Source organism: Manis pentadactyla, chromosome 5 (assembly GCF_030020395.1).
Source record: "Manis pentadactyla isolate mManPen7 chromosome 5, mManPen7.hap1, whole genome shotgun sequence".
Classification (NCBI taxonomy): domain Eukaryota; kingdom Metazoa; phylum Chordata; class Mammalia; order Pholidota; family Manidae; genus Manis; species Manis pentadactyla.
In genome coordinates, this window is record NC_080023.1 from 65,808,130 (window position 1) to 65,824,584 (window position 16,455).

The following is a 16,455-nucleotide window of genomic DNA, read 5'->3' on the forward strand; positions in this document are numbered from 1 at the left end:
TGATTTCACTCATCTCTGGAGTATAAGAACAAAGGAAAAACTGAAGGAACAAAACAGCAGCAGAATCACAGAGCCCAAGAATGGACTAACAGTTACCAAAGGGAAAGGGACCGGGTTGGATGGGTGGGTAGGGAGGGATAAGGGTGGGGGAGGAAGAAGTGGGGTATTAAGATCAGCATGCATAGGGGGGGTGGGAGAAAGGGGAGGGCTGTACAACACAGAGAAGACAAGTAGTGATTCTACAGCATTTTGCTAGGCTGATGGACAGTGACTGTAAAGGGGTTTATAGGGGGGACCTGGTATAGGGGAGAGCCTAGTAAACATAGTATTCTTCATGTAAGTGTAGATTAAAGATAACAAAAGAAAAAAAAGAAAGAAAGAAAAGAGGGATTACTCCCTGATAGGATAAAACTAACTAAATCAACGATTAATGCATGCTTTAAATATCCTTAATTTTGATCACTTATAGGGTGTCAGATGATTGGCTGTGGAGGTACACTTTTCTGATAATATTCCTTTCTCTTAAAAAAAAAAAAAGCAGTTCCTGTGTGGTGACCTCCAATGAGTTCTACACAATGGTATAAAGGGCATATCAAAGTGTGGGCAAAGGGTCTGTTTGTGTTTATACAGAGGATCAAAGCCTAATTTGGCTACCCAGAAAATGAACTAAGATACAATATAAAGAAGAACTTCCAACCTCAGCACTCTCTGGAAGAGTCATACCAGAAGATGATCATCAAAAATCCTCAATAAAGATCCAGGCGATGCTGCCGTTGTAGCTGCATTCATCCCACTGGTTCCTGGATTTGCCATTGGAATGAAGAAGGAGTTATCTATGATGGCCTGTGCATACAGTAAAACAACAAATTTGACTGGATCTATACTGTTGGAACTCAACCAAGAATTAGGAGAAGTGCGCTCCAAAATCTTACGACTACAGACTATCTACTGCTAAAAGAACATATGGGATGTGAACAGTCCCCAAGAATGGGTTGTTTTAATTTGATTTCTCTCAGACTGTTCAAGTTCAGTTGGACAATATCCACCATATCATAGATAAGTTTTCACAAGTGCCTAGGGTGCCTAACTGGTTTTCTTGCTTTCACTGGAGATGGCTGGTAATTATAGGTCTGCTTTAGTTATGTAGCTGTATTCCTATTATGTTAACGTGTGTGTGCAATTTAATTAGCAGTTTAAAACCTATACATGCTTAAGTTACTCTACAAGAAGATATGTCAAAGAAATAATCAATCTTCCCATGTTTTCTTCCATCTGCTACTCCTATAGCTTTTCTTCTTCCTTCCTAATTACAACCCTTAAATAGAATTCGTGCCTCAAATCAAATTTACCAAGTATCATCATTCTTTCAAGTGATAAAGACACCTCAAGACAAATACTGAGCATAAAAGCCACAGGACATAAATCTGCAAAGAAGTAAAAAGCTAACCTTTTCAAACATTATTTCCTCTCTCACTTACCAACTTTACATTTCCCTGTATGGCCCTGGAAGATGACTGGTTAGCCAGAGATGGGTAAGATTCCTCAAGGGAGGAACAACCTAAGACAGGCACAGTCACAAGGGGGCCATCAGGTGAGAAATTGGGGATCAACAGAGGTGAGGCTTAGAACCTCACCCCCCCTGTTTTGAGAGAAATCTTCTGCATCTGTGGATGTTTTATTGCCCTTGTCTAGCTTGGATTAACACTTAGTCTTCAGGCACACACCTAATCATCTACATTTGCTCTCTTACAGCACTAAACTATGTTTTCTACCTTTATCTTGCATCTACCTACCACTTCAGCATTTTATTAAAAGTAATAATAATAATAATAATAAGGGAGAAATGTGGGATTCACATATAAATCAAGTATAAAAATAAAACGAATATTCATTTTTGACCTGATTGTCTATAGTTCATAATGCATGATCAAAACCGAAAGTTTCTGTGATGACTGCCCTTGTACTGTTCACCATGTAAGAACTTATTCACTATGTAAGAATTTGTTCACCATGTAAGAACTTGTTCGTTATGCTTCAGAAGATTGGAGACTGACGAGAATTAGGCTTGGGGTGGAATAATGATTGTGCATTGAGCATTGAGTCCCCTATACAGAATTTTATTGTTGTTAACAACCATCTGATCAATAAATAAGAGAGGTGCCCTCTCAAAAAAAAAAAAAAGAAAATAGTTGAACCACTGTCCTGGGACAGATGTGAACTTTCCTATCTTCTCTACCCATACAAATTCTTCAGGGTGTACTCAAATCTTTCTTCCTCTATAAAATGTCATCTTATCTCCTAGATTGAGGTGCTTGTCCTTGATAATTCAAAGAGCAATTAATATTGTTGGGAAAATGGAAGTTCCTATGGCAGGATCCTCACCTGACCCTAAACTACTTGATGATGTAATTGGCCCACACCCATTAGCAATGAACTAGTTTTGACTGAGACACTATATAAAGAGCTCTGGGCAGAGGCAGAGATGGAGGTGGATTACGGACCTGCAGACTTGCAGAAGTGATTCTAGTGCTCGACCTACCACTGTTGAGAATCAAGTTGGATATAAATCATTTTATCCTGTGGGGTAAATGATAGAATTTCCAGAATTTTCCATGTAGACTTAGTTCATTTACACATCAATAGGTGTTTATCACTGCAGAGCTTACCAAAGCTCTGGAGCAAGGGGTGGAGAGAAAACAGCCATTCTCTTTTCCTCTCTGATCCTGGTACATAATCGGTCTGGCGTCTGCCAGTCACCAAGGACCCACCAATGGAGTTTCTCCTGGAAGGGATGGGTGGGAAGTTGAGAGTGCCTCGTGGCAGCAGAGTGCAAACAAAAGCTGGGTGAGACTGATGGTGCTGAGCCTGGCCAGCAAATTTGAGCAAGCTGTGAGCAATAAAAATGGTTTCTCCCAACCTACCTTTACCCTTATTTCAGTTTTACCGGTTTCACAGGGGGATTTGCCCTGGGCTGGGGAACACACTTCCCCCAAAAGGTACATACCCCTAGAATGTTCCGTTGTCATTTCTTGGTCTCACCAAATCCATAGTGAACTTGCTCAGGGTTGAAACCCTCAGGCAAGGCAAATATCCAGGCCATTCATTTGAAAAGTAATTAGACAACACTTCTGTGACATCTCTTTTGCTACTGCCTTGAATTAGTATTTAAATACTTCTTTATTTTTATGTGTGTATTCTTGGTCCTTTGAGTAGATTATAAACTTATTGAAGACTATGTACTAATTATTTTGGAGTCTTAAAAACTGCTTAAAAATAGTGGGTGCTCACGAAGAAATGATTCATTTTATTTTTATGCCTTTTACATCCAAATTCTAGCATTTTTTTAAACCTCCAATTGTAGATTTATAATCGTTAAGATACATACATATAAACATTATACCACTCTTTGCTATATAATATGTATTATAGATTATCTGTAATGCATTCATGTATGTATCACTAAGAATATAATGCAAAAATATTTTAATTCTTCAAAACAGTATATTTCAATAGCAACATTATAGATTTCAATGGCATACAATAGTAGAAAATTGGATTAGGAATTAGAATCCATCTAAATTATACAACTGGCTTTATTTTTTGTTTCTTTTTTTACTTAACTGAATTTTGCTTGCTCTGCTTAAGTTACATTTTTGAGGGCTTACTTTATTCCCTGTTCCAACTAGATTACAAACTCCAGCAGGTAGGAACTATCTAGTCATCATTACATTTTTTTAAAAGTTTATTTCTCTGAATTAAGATCTATTGACAAGATTATAATTCAGTTTCCACTCAGTGTAATTTTATTGAAAAACATCTTAACCAAAAAGTTAGAAAAAGTCAGAAATGTGTTTAAATGCTTGTTGTTTTCCAACACACCAAAAGTTCTAGCATTAATAATTTAAAAATTCAAATATTCACCTGTAGTCTTTTAACCATATAATTTAATTAATACTCTTAATTATTTCAGTGTTTGCCCTGTTTCTTATTCCTAAAGATTTCAGAAACAAAGCAGTAAATGTTTACAAATGATTAGGAAAGCTGTTTACTATAAATATACCTTGTGCTTTAAAATACAGTTTATGTGAACATTGTTCATATGTCTTCAATCACATAAACTGATCACTATTATTAGTATCTTTACATGAAGAGAGTACACAAGATAATATCCTGGGGATAAGGGAGACATTATTTCTTACAATTTGGCAAAAAGGTATTTTCTCAGCAAAATAACAACAATAATAATAATGTCAGCATGCCATGACATAAAATTCTTTCAAGATGCCTCATCAAAAACAAGATCAAAGACAGCTTTATCATTAGGAAAACCTGGCCTCCCCATAGGAAGTGTAAGGAACAGAAGGACCACATACACTGAGACCACAGTACTGATGGCAGACAGACTGACAGGGAAGCCGACCTTCAGCTGTTCAACCTTCAGCTCCCACTACTTACATGCTAGCAAATTTTCTTCAGAGGAATGGCTGGCAGCCTGTTTGCCTCAATTTTCACTAATGTACCTGAAGAGACACTTTAAAAACCCTGTCAGGAGGATGTTTTGGGATGATTTTGGGCACACCATTTTTATTTTCAGCTAGATCAAGAAATAAATTTGACAAGTGGAATCCACTGCTCCATAGATCAAAATGAGAGCTGAAGCAAGAGAGAATGATTGAAGAAATAAACAGTAAATTTAATATAAATTTAACAGAAGTCTAAACTGATGATGAAATACTCTGAAAACTGGATTTTAAGAGAGATTATAAACAATAAATTATATAATGGTGCCAACAATATTCTAGACTAAAAATCACAGCTTTTCTATAGTGAATATGAGCTTTAGTATGAAGCATGTTTGGAAAATATAATTTGGGATTGTGGCATAATCTTAGTCTCCAGATGAAACTCATCTTTTTTAGTTTGAGTTTATAGGTTATAAAGAAAAATAAATTTTAAAAGATTAAAATTAAGAGTAACCTGATTTATTTTCTACCACTAATTATATTTCATTCCCTTTTTTAAGGAAAATTGTTTTATAATTGCTCCTAGGCCTTGACAGACACCTGCATAGTATCTGTAGGTGCCCAAAAATCAATCTACAAATAATTTTCTGACCACAGTATTTACAACAGTGTGATTGATTAAAATAGTTAATATTTATGACTTGGATATTTTATATTTTTACTAGTGATTCCCATGTTACTTAGTTTACTAGTATTTCCCATGTTGGCCTTTAAATTTAATTTCATTTTTATAATTTTCTCAGTTCAACTCAAAGGCCTATAAATTATAACCTAAACAATGAATTCTAAACTGTTGCCTTTTCTGTATAATTGGCCAATTAATTTTGAAACATAAGTGAAAGCAGAGTTTAAATGGTAAACCATGTTTTCCAATAACCTATTTAAAGTTCAAAGAGAGTAATACCACTCACTCACTACCTATGTGTATGTCCCTGGCAACTGACTGGGACTTTATGAGCCTCCATCTCCTTATCCATGAAATGGGGGTAAAAATACTTTGCAGTGGGTTGTTCTGAGAATTGGAACAACAGATGTAAGGTCACTGATACAGTGTCTGACACACAGCTGCTGCTCTATAGATTAAGCTGGTTATTAATAATAATGACAATAATGTGTGCTGAGTTCCATAGAACTATTTTCTTAAACAATTTTTTTGTTAAGTGTATTTTCCAACTGCTGACATTTATGGTGGCCATCGGTTTTGGATCCTGATGCTGCCCCAACAGCACTACAGTTATCTAAGGCATATTTTACACTGGGGTCTATTCTGACTTTTCTTTATTCTTTTGTTGTTTTAAAAATGAAGCTAAAAGTTGCTGTGTTTCCCATTCTTCCTAGATTCTTGTATTTCTCAAATGCATGTTGCTATTTCTTCCCACACTGTAATCTTAACAAAATATTTTTGATATACATTTGAATTATTTAAGGTCTAAGAATTTATGATTAAAATAATATTATTTGAAGATTTTTCTATTTCTAAACAATATCTAAAATACACTTTTATCTAACTGATCAGTGTAAGGTAATTCTAAATATACAAATAAAGTTATGGTCAACTCTTTGTCCTCAGAGGTTTATGTTAAGACCATTCAAAGGCCAGGGTGCCACCACCACCAGGGTGACAAGTGTTATTTGTCATCTAGTTAGCTGTAGGGGAAAAGATCACTCAATAAAAGAAGGGTGTTTAGGTGATTCAAGTCCAAATGATTGATTTTTGTTCACTATTGACAGCTCAAGTTGTAAAATCAATTTCAGAGTAACTCAACGGAAGAAGAGTTTCCTATAATTATATATTTTTAATTACAGGAATACATTACTTCACTGCTTAGAATGGCACTAAATAAAATTAACTTTGTGGTTTAATTATTTTGCAGTTACAACACAAGGCGGCAAACTGGAACATATCAAAATGACAATGGAGATAATCCAGTATTACACATTAATATCTTTTTTTTGAAAAGAAAAGCAGTGAGAAACAGACAAGTCTTGTAAAGACAAAAACTGGCATGAAATTTAAATATACGGTCTCGTAAACCTATATCCTTTCTACTTTCCTCCATGTGCAGTTATTTTCAGTTTATGTAAAGCATAATAATAATAGAAAAATATCCATTATGGATCCAGAATCATAGTATTGTTTTATTATTCAAACATGTTGCAGAATATTATAAGAAATATGTGCCATTTTTAAATTGTTATAAAATGTTTATATAATTATAGATGGGCTCACGAAATGCCTAGTTACTTAAGAAGTACAAATTAATTTAAACAGATTTGTAAACAATGCACCAAACTTTCTACTTAACATAAATTCATTCATCAAAGATTATTAAATCCTACTGTCTGAGAGGTAATGCACACTGTTCTGAGGATACCCCAGTGAACATAACAGGAAAAATCTTATCTTCAAAGAGCTGGCTTGGATGGAATTAGATAAAATGAAAAGATTGCTAAAATCCAAATGTATCTTTGTGGTTGTTTCTCTATAAACAAATGAGAAATTAGGACCAAGCGAGGAGGATATTTGTGCCAGGTTTCAAGGTAATCAATGACAATAAAGAAATCCTGAATTTCCTGACTCTCAATACTGTAATCTTACCACGGGCTTTAGGAACTGCCGTAGTTCTGCCTTCTTCCCATAATTTACCTCCCCAGTTTCTAGTAGCTTACTTCAGCCGAGAACTGTAATTCCTGGAATATACAAGCTATTTCACCCCTCTTGTGCCTTTGAACATGTTCTTCCTCCTGGGGCACAGAATTGAAGTAGAGGTGGAATATACTATGTAGGGAGAGGCTGAATTACACAAATTCTAAGGTCCTTTGTAATGCAAAAGATCCTTATTCTATGCAGCTTATTAACATTTTATGGAATTTTTTGCCACTTTTTAAAAATATTATCTTTTATTTATAGATGCATGCAACATTAAATTATGTATAGACAGACATCATATAGAGAGTAGTATGCATGCATTCTGAACATACTAAAGCAATGTATTGATATGGATAAAAAATTGATACTTTTTATACCAAAATAATCAAATTCAAAATTGAAATTTTAAAAATACTTCTCTACCTGTATAATAGCCCTAATTCAGTCAGTTGTTGACTGAATAGGGAGAAGAATAAAGTGTTGCATTGTAAAATGACAGCACGGCATCACGGAGCACTCACTGAACTAGAAATCAAAAAGCCTGGGTTACAATCTAAGTTCTGTTATTTTCCAGCAATGTAAGCTTGGGAAACTTACTACATATCTCTGGGTCTCATATTCTTCATCTGTAAAATGGAAATGATGACACCTAACTCTTAGCACTGGTTAGAGCTGTAAATACCTAACTGAACATACCTAAGACAAAGTAGGTGCCCAGCAACTGTTAGGTGAATCTGAGTTATAAATTTTCCTAAGAAATATTTCCTCTTTCCTGAAATAATGAGAGCCCTCAAAAAGTGCATGCACTATCACACCCATTAGACATATAAACACACACATGTACTCACAGGCACTATATTGCAGCCTGAGCTTTAACTACCTATCTAAATATCCCTAAAATGAGAGGAAGAAGACCATTGACAAGTCAAGAAAAATATCTGAAACCATGACTCTCTGACTTTCTTTAGCTAATAAACCTAAGCTGATACCCTAAAAGTTGAGATTGCTCTTAGAAAAAATAGTTACTGTATTCAAGAAATTACATGACCACTTGACCCTCCATCAGAACTGCTGTATCATAATTTTTATGATTCTTTTTGTGACTCATGATGAAAGACTATATACATAGATAAAAACATATACAGAGAACATTTATACAGAACACAAATTATCTCCATGCCTGTCCCAAATTTATTTGAGAACCTTCCAAGACCCTAATTCTACTTCCATTTGATTATATTAATCCCAGTTCCAAACCTTTACTGGCTCTCCACTAACTATAAATTAAAATCTGAACTCTTGGCACCCACAAATTTATTGGATTGTCTCTCCAATAATTAGTTACTATGTGAAAAAAAATAGGTTGATAAATAAAAGAAATAAATACTATTTCATTGTCATACTTAGTCACATTTAGAGCTAATCATAAAACACACTGTAAAGAAGAAATATATGTATCAAAGCCAAATCTGTGATTTTAAATTTATAGACAATAATATTCAAACCACTGACAGAAATTCAGTTCACAGTCCTCAGAAAATATACAGGTAAAAACTAAATCATTTTAGTGTATTGTATATTTTATTTAGACATTCTCTTTTTATTCTGTCCAAATACATGGAGAACATAAGATATAATCTAGAAATCATTATTTCTGAGATTCCAAGCTTTATATGGTTTTTAAAGATTTTTCCAAAAGAATTGCAAGCCATTATTCCAAAGCCAAAATACTCATAATTAATACAGTTGCAATTTCACATTGAAAAGTATCACAGATTTAATAATGAAGGGAGATTAACTGACAAATGTGAGTGGAACAGCCACAGGGGGAGAAAAAAAGATATTTTAAGAAAAGACTGCTTAGTCATTTCAAGATTCAATTTGTTTCATTTCAAATGATTAAGGCTGCAATCGTGGAATATGCAAATTTACAAACATAAATCTGTAGCTTATTATTTAAACAAACACTTCAATCTCCAAGTACCTACAACATTTTTAGGGGAATGTCTCTTCCCCACTCTTCTTTCTCCTTTTTTTCCCCCTTCTTTTCCCCTTTCTGCTGCTGATCATCCCTCCTTCTATTTCAGCCCATAATCTGTCTTTCCCCTTCAGAGAAGTATTTTGTATGCTGGTGAACATGAAAGTACTATTATTCAGATTTACTGCTGTTGCAATACCCAGGAATTTTATTTGGATTTATTGTTACTTGTCTGTAATCCCTAACAGCCCTACAGTAACTGCCAAAAGGTGAAGGCCTGAATATTAACCCAGGGAAATGTTAGAAAGACGTAAATGAAAATATTTATGTAAGACAGACAGACACATACACCCACAAAACTCTGCTCTCCCTCTTAAACCTCTTATCTTATTAAAGAGCATCTGATACGAAAGCATGAACAGTGTATTAAGGGCTTAGCTTCAGTATTAATAACTTAGACTTAAAACTCTTGGCAATTAATTAAGATTAATGACAGAAGTCATCTCCTTTTCCCCCATGTAACACTTCCTCCCATCTCTTCACTGCCCCACTCCACCAACCCTTCCAAGCTCATTTCAGGCTGTGAAAACTAGAGGTCCTGAAACTTTGATCTTTTTATCTGCTGCCTTTTGTATCTGAGATTAACAAAGTAGACTTTAGCAAATTTACAACCAACAGCTCAGACAGCTGTCCTACTTTACACAGTTAATGGAAAAGGGACTAATCAAGTTAAGAACATAGGACTAGTTCAAAAATCTGGATTCAGAATACAGACAAAGCCATCATACTTCCGTGGAATAGTAACTGAGTTCAACCATCAGCTCTCTTAACCTGTTTGTTGGGAAGAGCCAGCATTTCTGTCTGGACTAGTAAGGCACCCAGAGCTAACATAAGCCATACATAGGTCTGCACAGAAAATGATTATGAAGGAGACTGACATTAATATATGGTTTCACTGGGACAACACAGATCTCATAAGAACTCAAATCACTAAAAACTCTCCTTGGATCAAATACGAAACAAAGATTAAATCTGTTTTTGAAAAAATATAAGAATGCAACTGCAAGTAACAAAGTAATAACTGTATCCTGATAAAGAGAATTAATAAAAATTACAAGCCTTCATTTATTCAGAACTCAACCTAAGGGAGAATGATTGTGTCGTGCTTTTATAACTCAGAAAATGTTTAATAGGTTTAATTATAAATTAAAAATTAATCATCACCCCAAAATGATAAATCTCAGCTCCATATAAATAACATTTTTATGTGTCAGCATCTCTAGCCATATCTTTATAAGAAATAATTCAAATTTGTCAAATTTCAGAATTGCTCTGATGTCTTAATTTTCTCAGTGGCTTAGTTTCATGGAAGAATCATGAAGGTAAAATCATAAGTCATGATAACAAAAACTTTTAAATTGTACAAAGTCAAAATAATGTATTTCTTTAAGAATCAGTACACCTTAGTGCATATATCCCTCAATAGCTCATTCTAATCAGTTATTATACAACTAAGAGTGACATTAATATACACAATTTGTTCACTGAATCACTATCTTGTGCACATTACAGGAAATACTGCGATGTGTTAGCATAGGACATTGTGCCCAGAATTAGAAAGTTAAAATCTTAACCCTGTTCACTGAGACGTGCGTGAGGCCCATGAGATCTGCTGGGCTCAGCTTAGATACATCAGGTGAAGGGTAAAGGGTATAACTGACAGAAAAGTTGTGAAACTAAAATCTGAAAGTCATACATACAGAATATAGTGTAAGTACAGCTAAACACAGATAATGTGGTGACAATAGGTCATCCAAGAGGAAAATTCACATAAGCTCTCACAGACATGCAAGTAGAATTTGGGTAGGAAGCTAAAATTGTCTAAAAATGTTGTCCCTGATGATGACTGCAAAACAGTGCGAGTCTGTGTGCTCTCTAGGGAAAGGTGAGATGGATTAAAAAAAAAAAGGATTACACCTTAGGAATCAACCAGTGAGGAGGTACAAGAAGGGAGAGAAATGAAAGAGTTAAGATAATCAGACAGTAATCACTCTTCAGAGCTTTTATCTGTATGCTATGTATATAAATGTGCTATTTGAATTCTTTATTGAAATGTTTACGGATGTACTTACTCTGTTAGGCAACTAAGATGTATGATAGATGAGTGTGCATAACTGCAAATCCATATAACCCTGTGTGTGTATGTATAGGCAATTTTCACTAGGCTAAAGCTTAATGCTATTTCAGAAAAATACACTGAATTCATAATAAACACTTTGTTAAATAATTACTGTCAGAAAGTAACTCTAGTAGAAAAATTTGCTCTAAGCAGAAAACAGTGATTTTTAAAAACACTATTTGAAATTTCTAATTTTGATTCAAAATAAAAATGTGCTTAGTACTGGACAGAATTATTTAAAAAATACATATAACACATATCATTTTCAGCACTCTAACCTGTTGTTAAGAAACATTACAGGGCTCTAAATTTTAGTAAATTAGAAGCATCTTTTTTTCCACATTTTCCAAGTGAAAAAAGCTAAGGAGATATGAGGTATATTACAGAATAAAATGATTCTGAAATAGGAGTTAGTGAAAACTATCCCAACTCCATTAATTTTTTAAAAAACGCATAGGAGGAAAAAAACAATTTTTAATACAAAGTCAGATAAAATGGTAAGCAAGTTAAAGTCTGCTGGTATTCCTAAACATAACTTCTTGCAAAGTTTGAAAATCATTTTTATTTTATGCCTCAGTTATTTCAGTTTCAAATTTCTCAAATGTTAAAAGGTTGTGATTTAATCCAGAGTAGAAGTGGTGGGAAATATAAAGATTATGTAAAGTAATCTTAGAGATGATAAATATTTTACATATTTTTAAAATCTTGTCTTATTTAGAAATAAGTAAATGAAAGATATTTAGCAAATAAAAGACATTTATTTTTTCTTCAAAGTATATATTTGTATATTGTTAATATAAATTCATTTCTAAGAATAAGGAGACAATAAAAGCCTCCTACTCAAGCCAATTTCCTTAACTGAGTTATGAAGCTACCCTTTAACAACGCTTATGAATGGAAGTCTGGTAGACATAAAGGCACCATCATAATGCACTATGGTAAAATAAACTGTCTGCAAAAAAATGCACTTTCCTCCCCTTTGTCCTGTGTCCTCTGAACTCTCAACTGAAAATTGGATGTTTAATGTATGTGGAGTAATACAGATTTTTGTAAATTATTAGAAATTATAAAATGATTTAAATATGTTTAATCCTCTGTAATTAAATTTATAGGCTATACATAAATTGCTCAGAAAGTTTAAAAAGGTTAGAAATTGTGTCTATGCTGATATTTCTGCTCCCAAATGGATAATTTAATTGATGTCAAAATGCTCTACTGCAAAACCTATGGAAATGTGTTTAACCCTGAACAACCAACATTAACTCTTGATACTGTAAAAGTATTCTTTTAGTATGCTAAAGCTCCCTAAGAAAAAAGTTGCATACAGAGATTTACACTAATATAGCAATTTTTGTTCTTTGATTATCAAAAGCTTGCTTATCAATTTTAACCAAGAAATATCTCTACTTAAACTTGTAAGTTAATACAAAAACAGACAGATGCGGAGCTGTAAACAGGAGGTCTGGCCTGTACCATTTGCCACTGAGTTTAGCAGGCTCCTCTGGTGCCTTTGAAATGAAGCTACGCTACCTATAGATTAGTACTTTTTTTCTGTAGATTTTTTTTTTTAAATCAGAGGACTGCCATTGGGTTCAGTCAGAATGGACGTTTTTTGTTTTAAAGCAGCTACCAACAATCATTTTTTTAAAAATGAAAATGATACCTGTGCAATTTAGCGGAAGTCCTCTCATCATAATAAATTTAGTTTCACTGGAAAGTTACTATGCATTTGGGTTGCTTATTTCCCCACCGACAGATGAAAACTTCACCACATACTATAGCTTCAGTCCCCAGGTCACTGCTCCCCGGCTACTCCCAAGCCCAAGAAGCCTCTGAGTCAGCACCTTTCCTTTACCTCACGATTTTCCCGCAGAACAGGGACTACCTCAGGTAAGGAAACCTAAATTTTATTAAACATAATAGTTGAAATTACTACAGAATCTTATTTTACTTACCATTCCCTGGAGCTTTACTTGTCAGGTTAATACGTTAATATGCTAATTTTGTTATATACGTGTGTGCACAATTACGAGTTTTTGCAGTATTCCCGGAGAAAATGATACACATTCTTGATATTTTTTCTGGCTCAATTTAGGTGTTAGAGGGGAAACGCCTCAAGAAGAGAAAAGTGCTTCCTTTAATATGTAATTCTTATTTCTGACTTAAAATTTTAATATCCAACTACAGGTATTGAGCTTTTATAAACAGTAAGAAAACTTAAGTCAGTGCAATTTTCTAAATTTTGTTTTACTGAAAATGACATGCATCTGAAAAACACCGAATTCCAGTTCCTCTTCATGTAATAAGCTCCACAAGTTTAAAAACAAACGGTGGACGCACTTCACCGGTGTTCCTATGACTAGGGTTCTTGTTTTGCAGTACCTAAATTTACATCTGCTTATTGGAGAATGAGGGATTGCGGTCTGAAGGTTAACATAACCTCGATCACCGCCAAGAAGTTCCTTGGAGACTTGACTGGTTTGGGGAACAACTCCAAAACCAGCGCGGTGCTTGCTCCTTTCTTTCCCTTTCTGCTTCTCTCTTTTCAAATTAAAAAAAAAAAAGGAGAACGCATGGTAATGCATCATTTATAAATTACCTTGTTATTGCAAAAACAAAACTGCTTTGAAAACCAAACAAACTCCTGCTGCGGACTCCAGCATGTTTGATGGAGGACCTTCAAAAGAGTCCATGGCTTAATGGAGGCTGTTTGTGTGCAGACTTCAATCTGTACCTGCTGTCCCCCGTCACTCCCTAGAAACTTGGCGGCAGATGTTGCAGCGTTAAGTTGTCTCTGAAGTGGCTTTCTGTCCTCGTCTCCCCACCGCAACGGAGTCAGAGTGCATTAGATCTCTTTATTTGTGCCTAAGGCAAGTTTGGGAGCGCAGCTGTGTCCACCCCCGCTCCTACCTTTGGTGTTTCGGGCCTCCAGGCAGCGAGCGTGAGACCAAAATGGTTCTGCCGCTCTCAACTACGTCGGCTGACAGTCCGGCCGCTCGCTGCGGGCTGGCGAGGCCGTGCCGCTGCGGCGAACAGATGTCGGCGAAGACCTGCTAGCTTACACCTGCACGCGCGGCCCTAACCTCGCGCGCCGCGCGCTGAAACATTCATGACTCGGAGGAGTTGTGGCCGCAATCAAAGCCCGCGCCCGGCCCGCGTGCAGCCGCGGAGGCCGCCCCCTCGGCGGGAGCTGCGGCGCGCAGGGAGTGGGAGCGCGCCACAGCGCCGCAGACGGCTCGCGCCGCTTTGATACTTTATGCCTGAACTTCAATTACTTGATCAAGGACTTCAGTTCAGCAGTGAGTTCTGCCAGTGGGCCCGGTGAGGCCTGTAAGCAGTACAAGGAGAGCATTTGGCTTGAAATTCAGCGTGACGGGCCTTGCATTGGAAACGTACGTGGCTCCGGGCTTAGTTCTACATACGCTGATTTATTAAACTAACCTCTCAAGAGGAAGAATCTACAGTAAACAATTTATAAATAAATGACAAGATTGTTTTCCAAGGTAGAAACATGCCGTTGACGAGGCACAGGTTCTGTTATTTTGGCACCGTCAACCACAACCTGAGAAAAACGGTTTTATTGTCTCTTAGGAAGCATTAACGTTTGTTTTGCCTATTTTTTTAAGAGTGACTATTACTTCTTTTAAAATTCAGAAATGGGAAAGCATTCTTGTTCCTTTCTTGACAATATGAAACCAACTGTATCCATTTCCAAGGACTAGAAAAATTTTCTGGAAGCCTTTCTAGTAAATACAGTGTACAAACTACTTTTTGCACACATATGCACATCCCCACACACTCCTCCTATACCATTATACAAATGCTTCGTACAAAGCATAATCAAAAGTAAACACATACAAGCCTTTACAAGCACAGGAAAATAAAACTAGTTGCAAAATTTATTCACCAATTTATATGTTGGTAAGAGTTTTCAAAAGAATTGTCCTTGAATAGCTAATAATGTCTGTTCCAATGAGTTATTCGATATGCACCAACTGTTTTAGAGGAATCAATGTATAATCTAGGTGATACAATAGTATTTATAAATATACTAATATTTAATAAGGAAGATTAATGGAAAAAATTGTGATATAAAAGTGATAAATAGCATCAAAGGAAAATGATATATATATATACATATATATTTACACAGTACACATATATATGTGAAATATTTCATGAGTAGTCTGAGTTTAGTGTTTAGCTTAATCAAGTACTGGTTGTTTTCAGGGGAGGAAAACTGAAGACAGGATTTTATTGTTCCTTATGCTATTAAGCCCAATCACAGGTAAGTGTGGTTATCTAAAGCTGGAAGAGAACTCCAAGACTAATTTTCTCATTCAGTGATATGCCCTGGCTTATCTAGAAAATTTAACACAAAGAATAGCCAGAGAAATAGAGGATGCTGCCACTTGGACATCTTAGCCTCCTAGGTTTAAAATTTTCTTTACTCTATGTAATCCTATGAGACCCCAAGTCTACATAAACTAAATTGGTCAAAACCATAGAATTCAGGCAGTTTAATTTTTGAGGGCTTATCTAACTAGCCACAATAAGTAGAAGGTAGTGGAAATCCTACTTATTTTCAAATTTATAAGACCTACATTTTTTGAAGAAGCATTTCCAAATTTCTCCAGGGAGAGTATTCTCTTTTCTTCTATGTATTCACAAGTATTTAATACTTACCAATAATATGGCCCAGATCACATTTTGGAGTAAATGTTATTTTTGTATGTCTCCCAAACAAGTTTCAGGTTTCTTAAGGGCAAAGGCTATAGTTTGTACCCACCTCTCAGTATTACCTATGAGAATACTTGTGCATATTTATAATCTGAAAATTACTGAATTAAATCCAAATTAGTAGGAGTGATGAAATACTAAAAACTAAATTTTTATTATGAGAGTTAAAAAAAAAAATACAGTATTGGCAAAAGTGCTGAAGCCACTGCTTTTTGCCAGCTACTACATCTTCAGGGCTAGCACAATACCCAATGCTCTTAAGTTATGGAACAAATTATTGAAACAAACAAATTTATTGAACAAATGAACTAATGGCTAAGCTAGGGGAGAGAAAACTAAAATGATGCATGAAAATTTTAAAACATGCTAAATGCAAGTCTAGCAC

The 16,455-nt window shown here is 35.2% G+C and overlaps 1 protein-coding gene across 3 annotated transcripts in view; it reads right to left on the minus strand.

The window, feature by feature from the left end:
- The window catches only part of ANTXR2 (ANTXR cell adhesion molecule 2), a 144,079-nt gene that overhangs the window by 41,301 nt on the left and 86,323 nt on the right, over positions 1–16,455 (minus strand). For 2 of the 3 annotated variants that reach the window (XM_057502365.1, XM_057502366.1), the window contains exon 17: positions 12,031–14,658. The exons of the other annotated variant lie outside the window; for it this stretch is intronic. In XM_057502365.1, coding sequence (XP_057358348.1) covers positions 14,602–14,658 — 57 coding nt within the window. In that variant the 3' untranslated portion in view covers positions 12,031–14,601. Of the gene's footprint in view, positions 1–12,030; positions 14,659–16,455 lie in introns of those variants that run through there. 3 annotated transcript variants of the gene reach the window in all.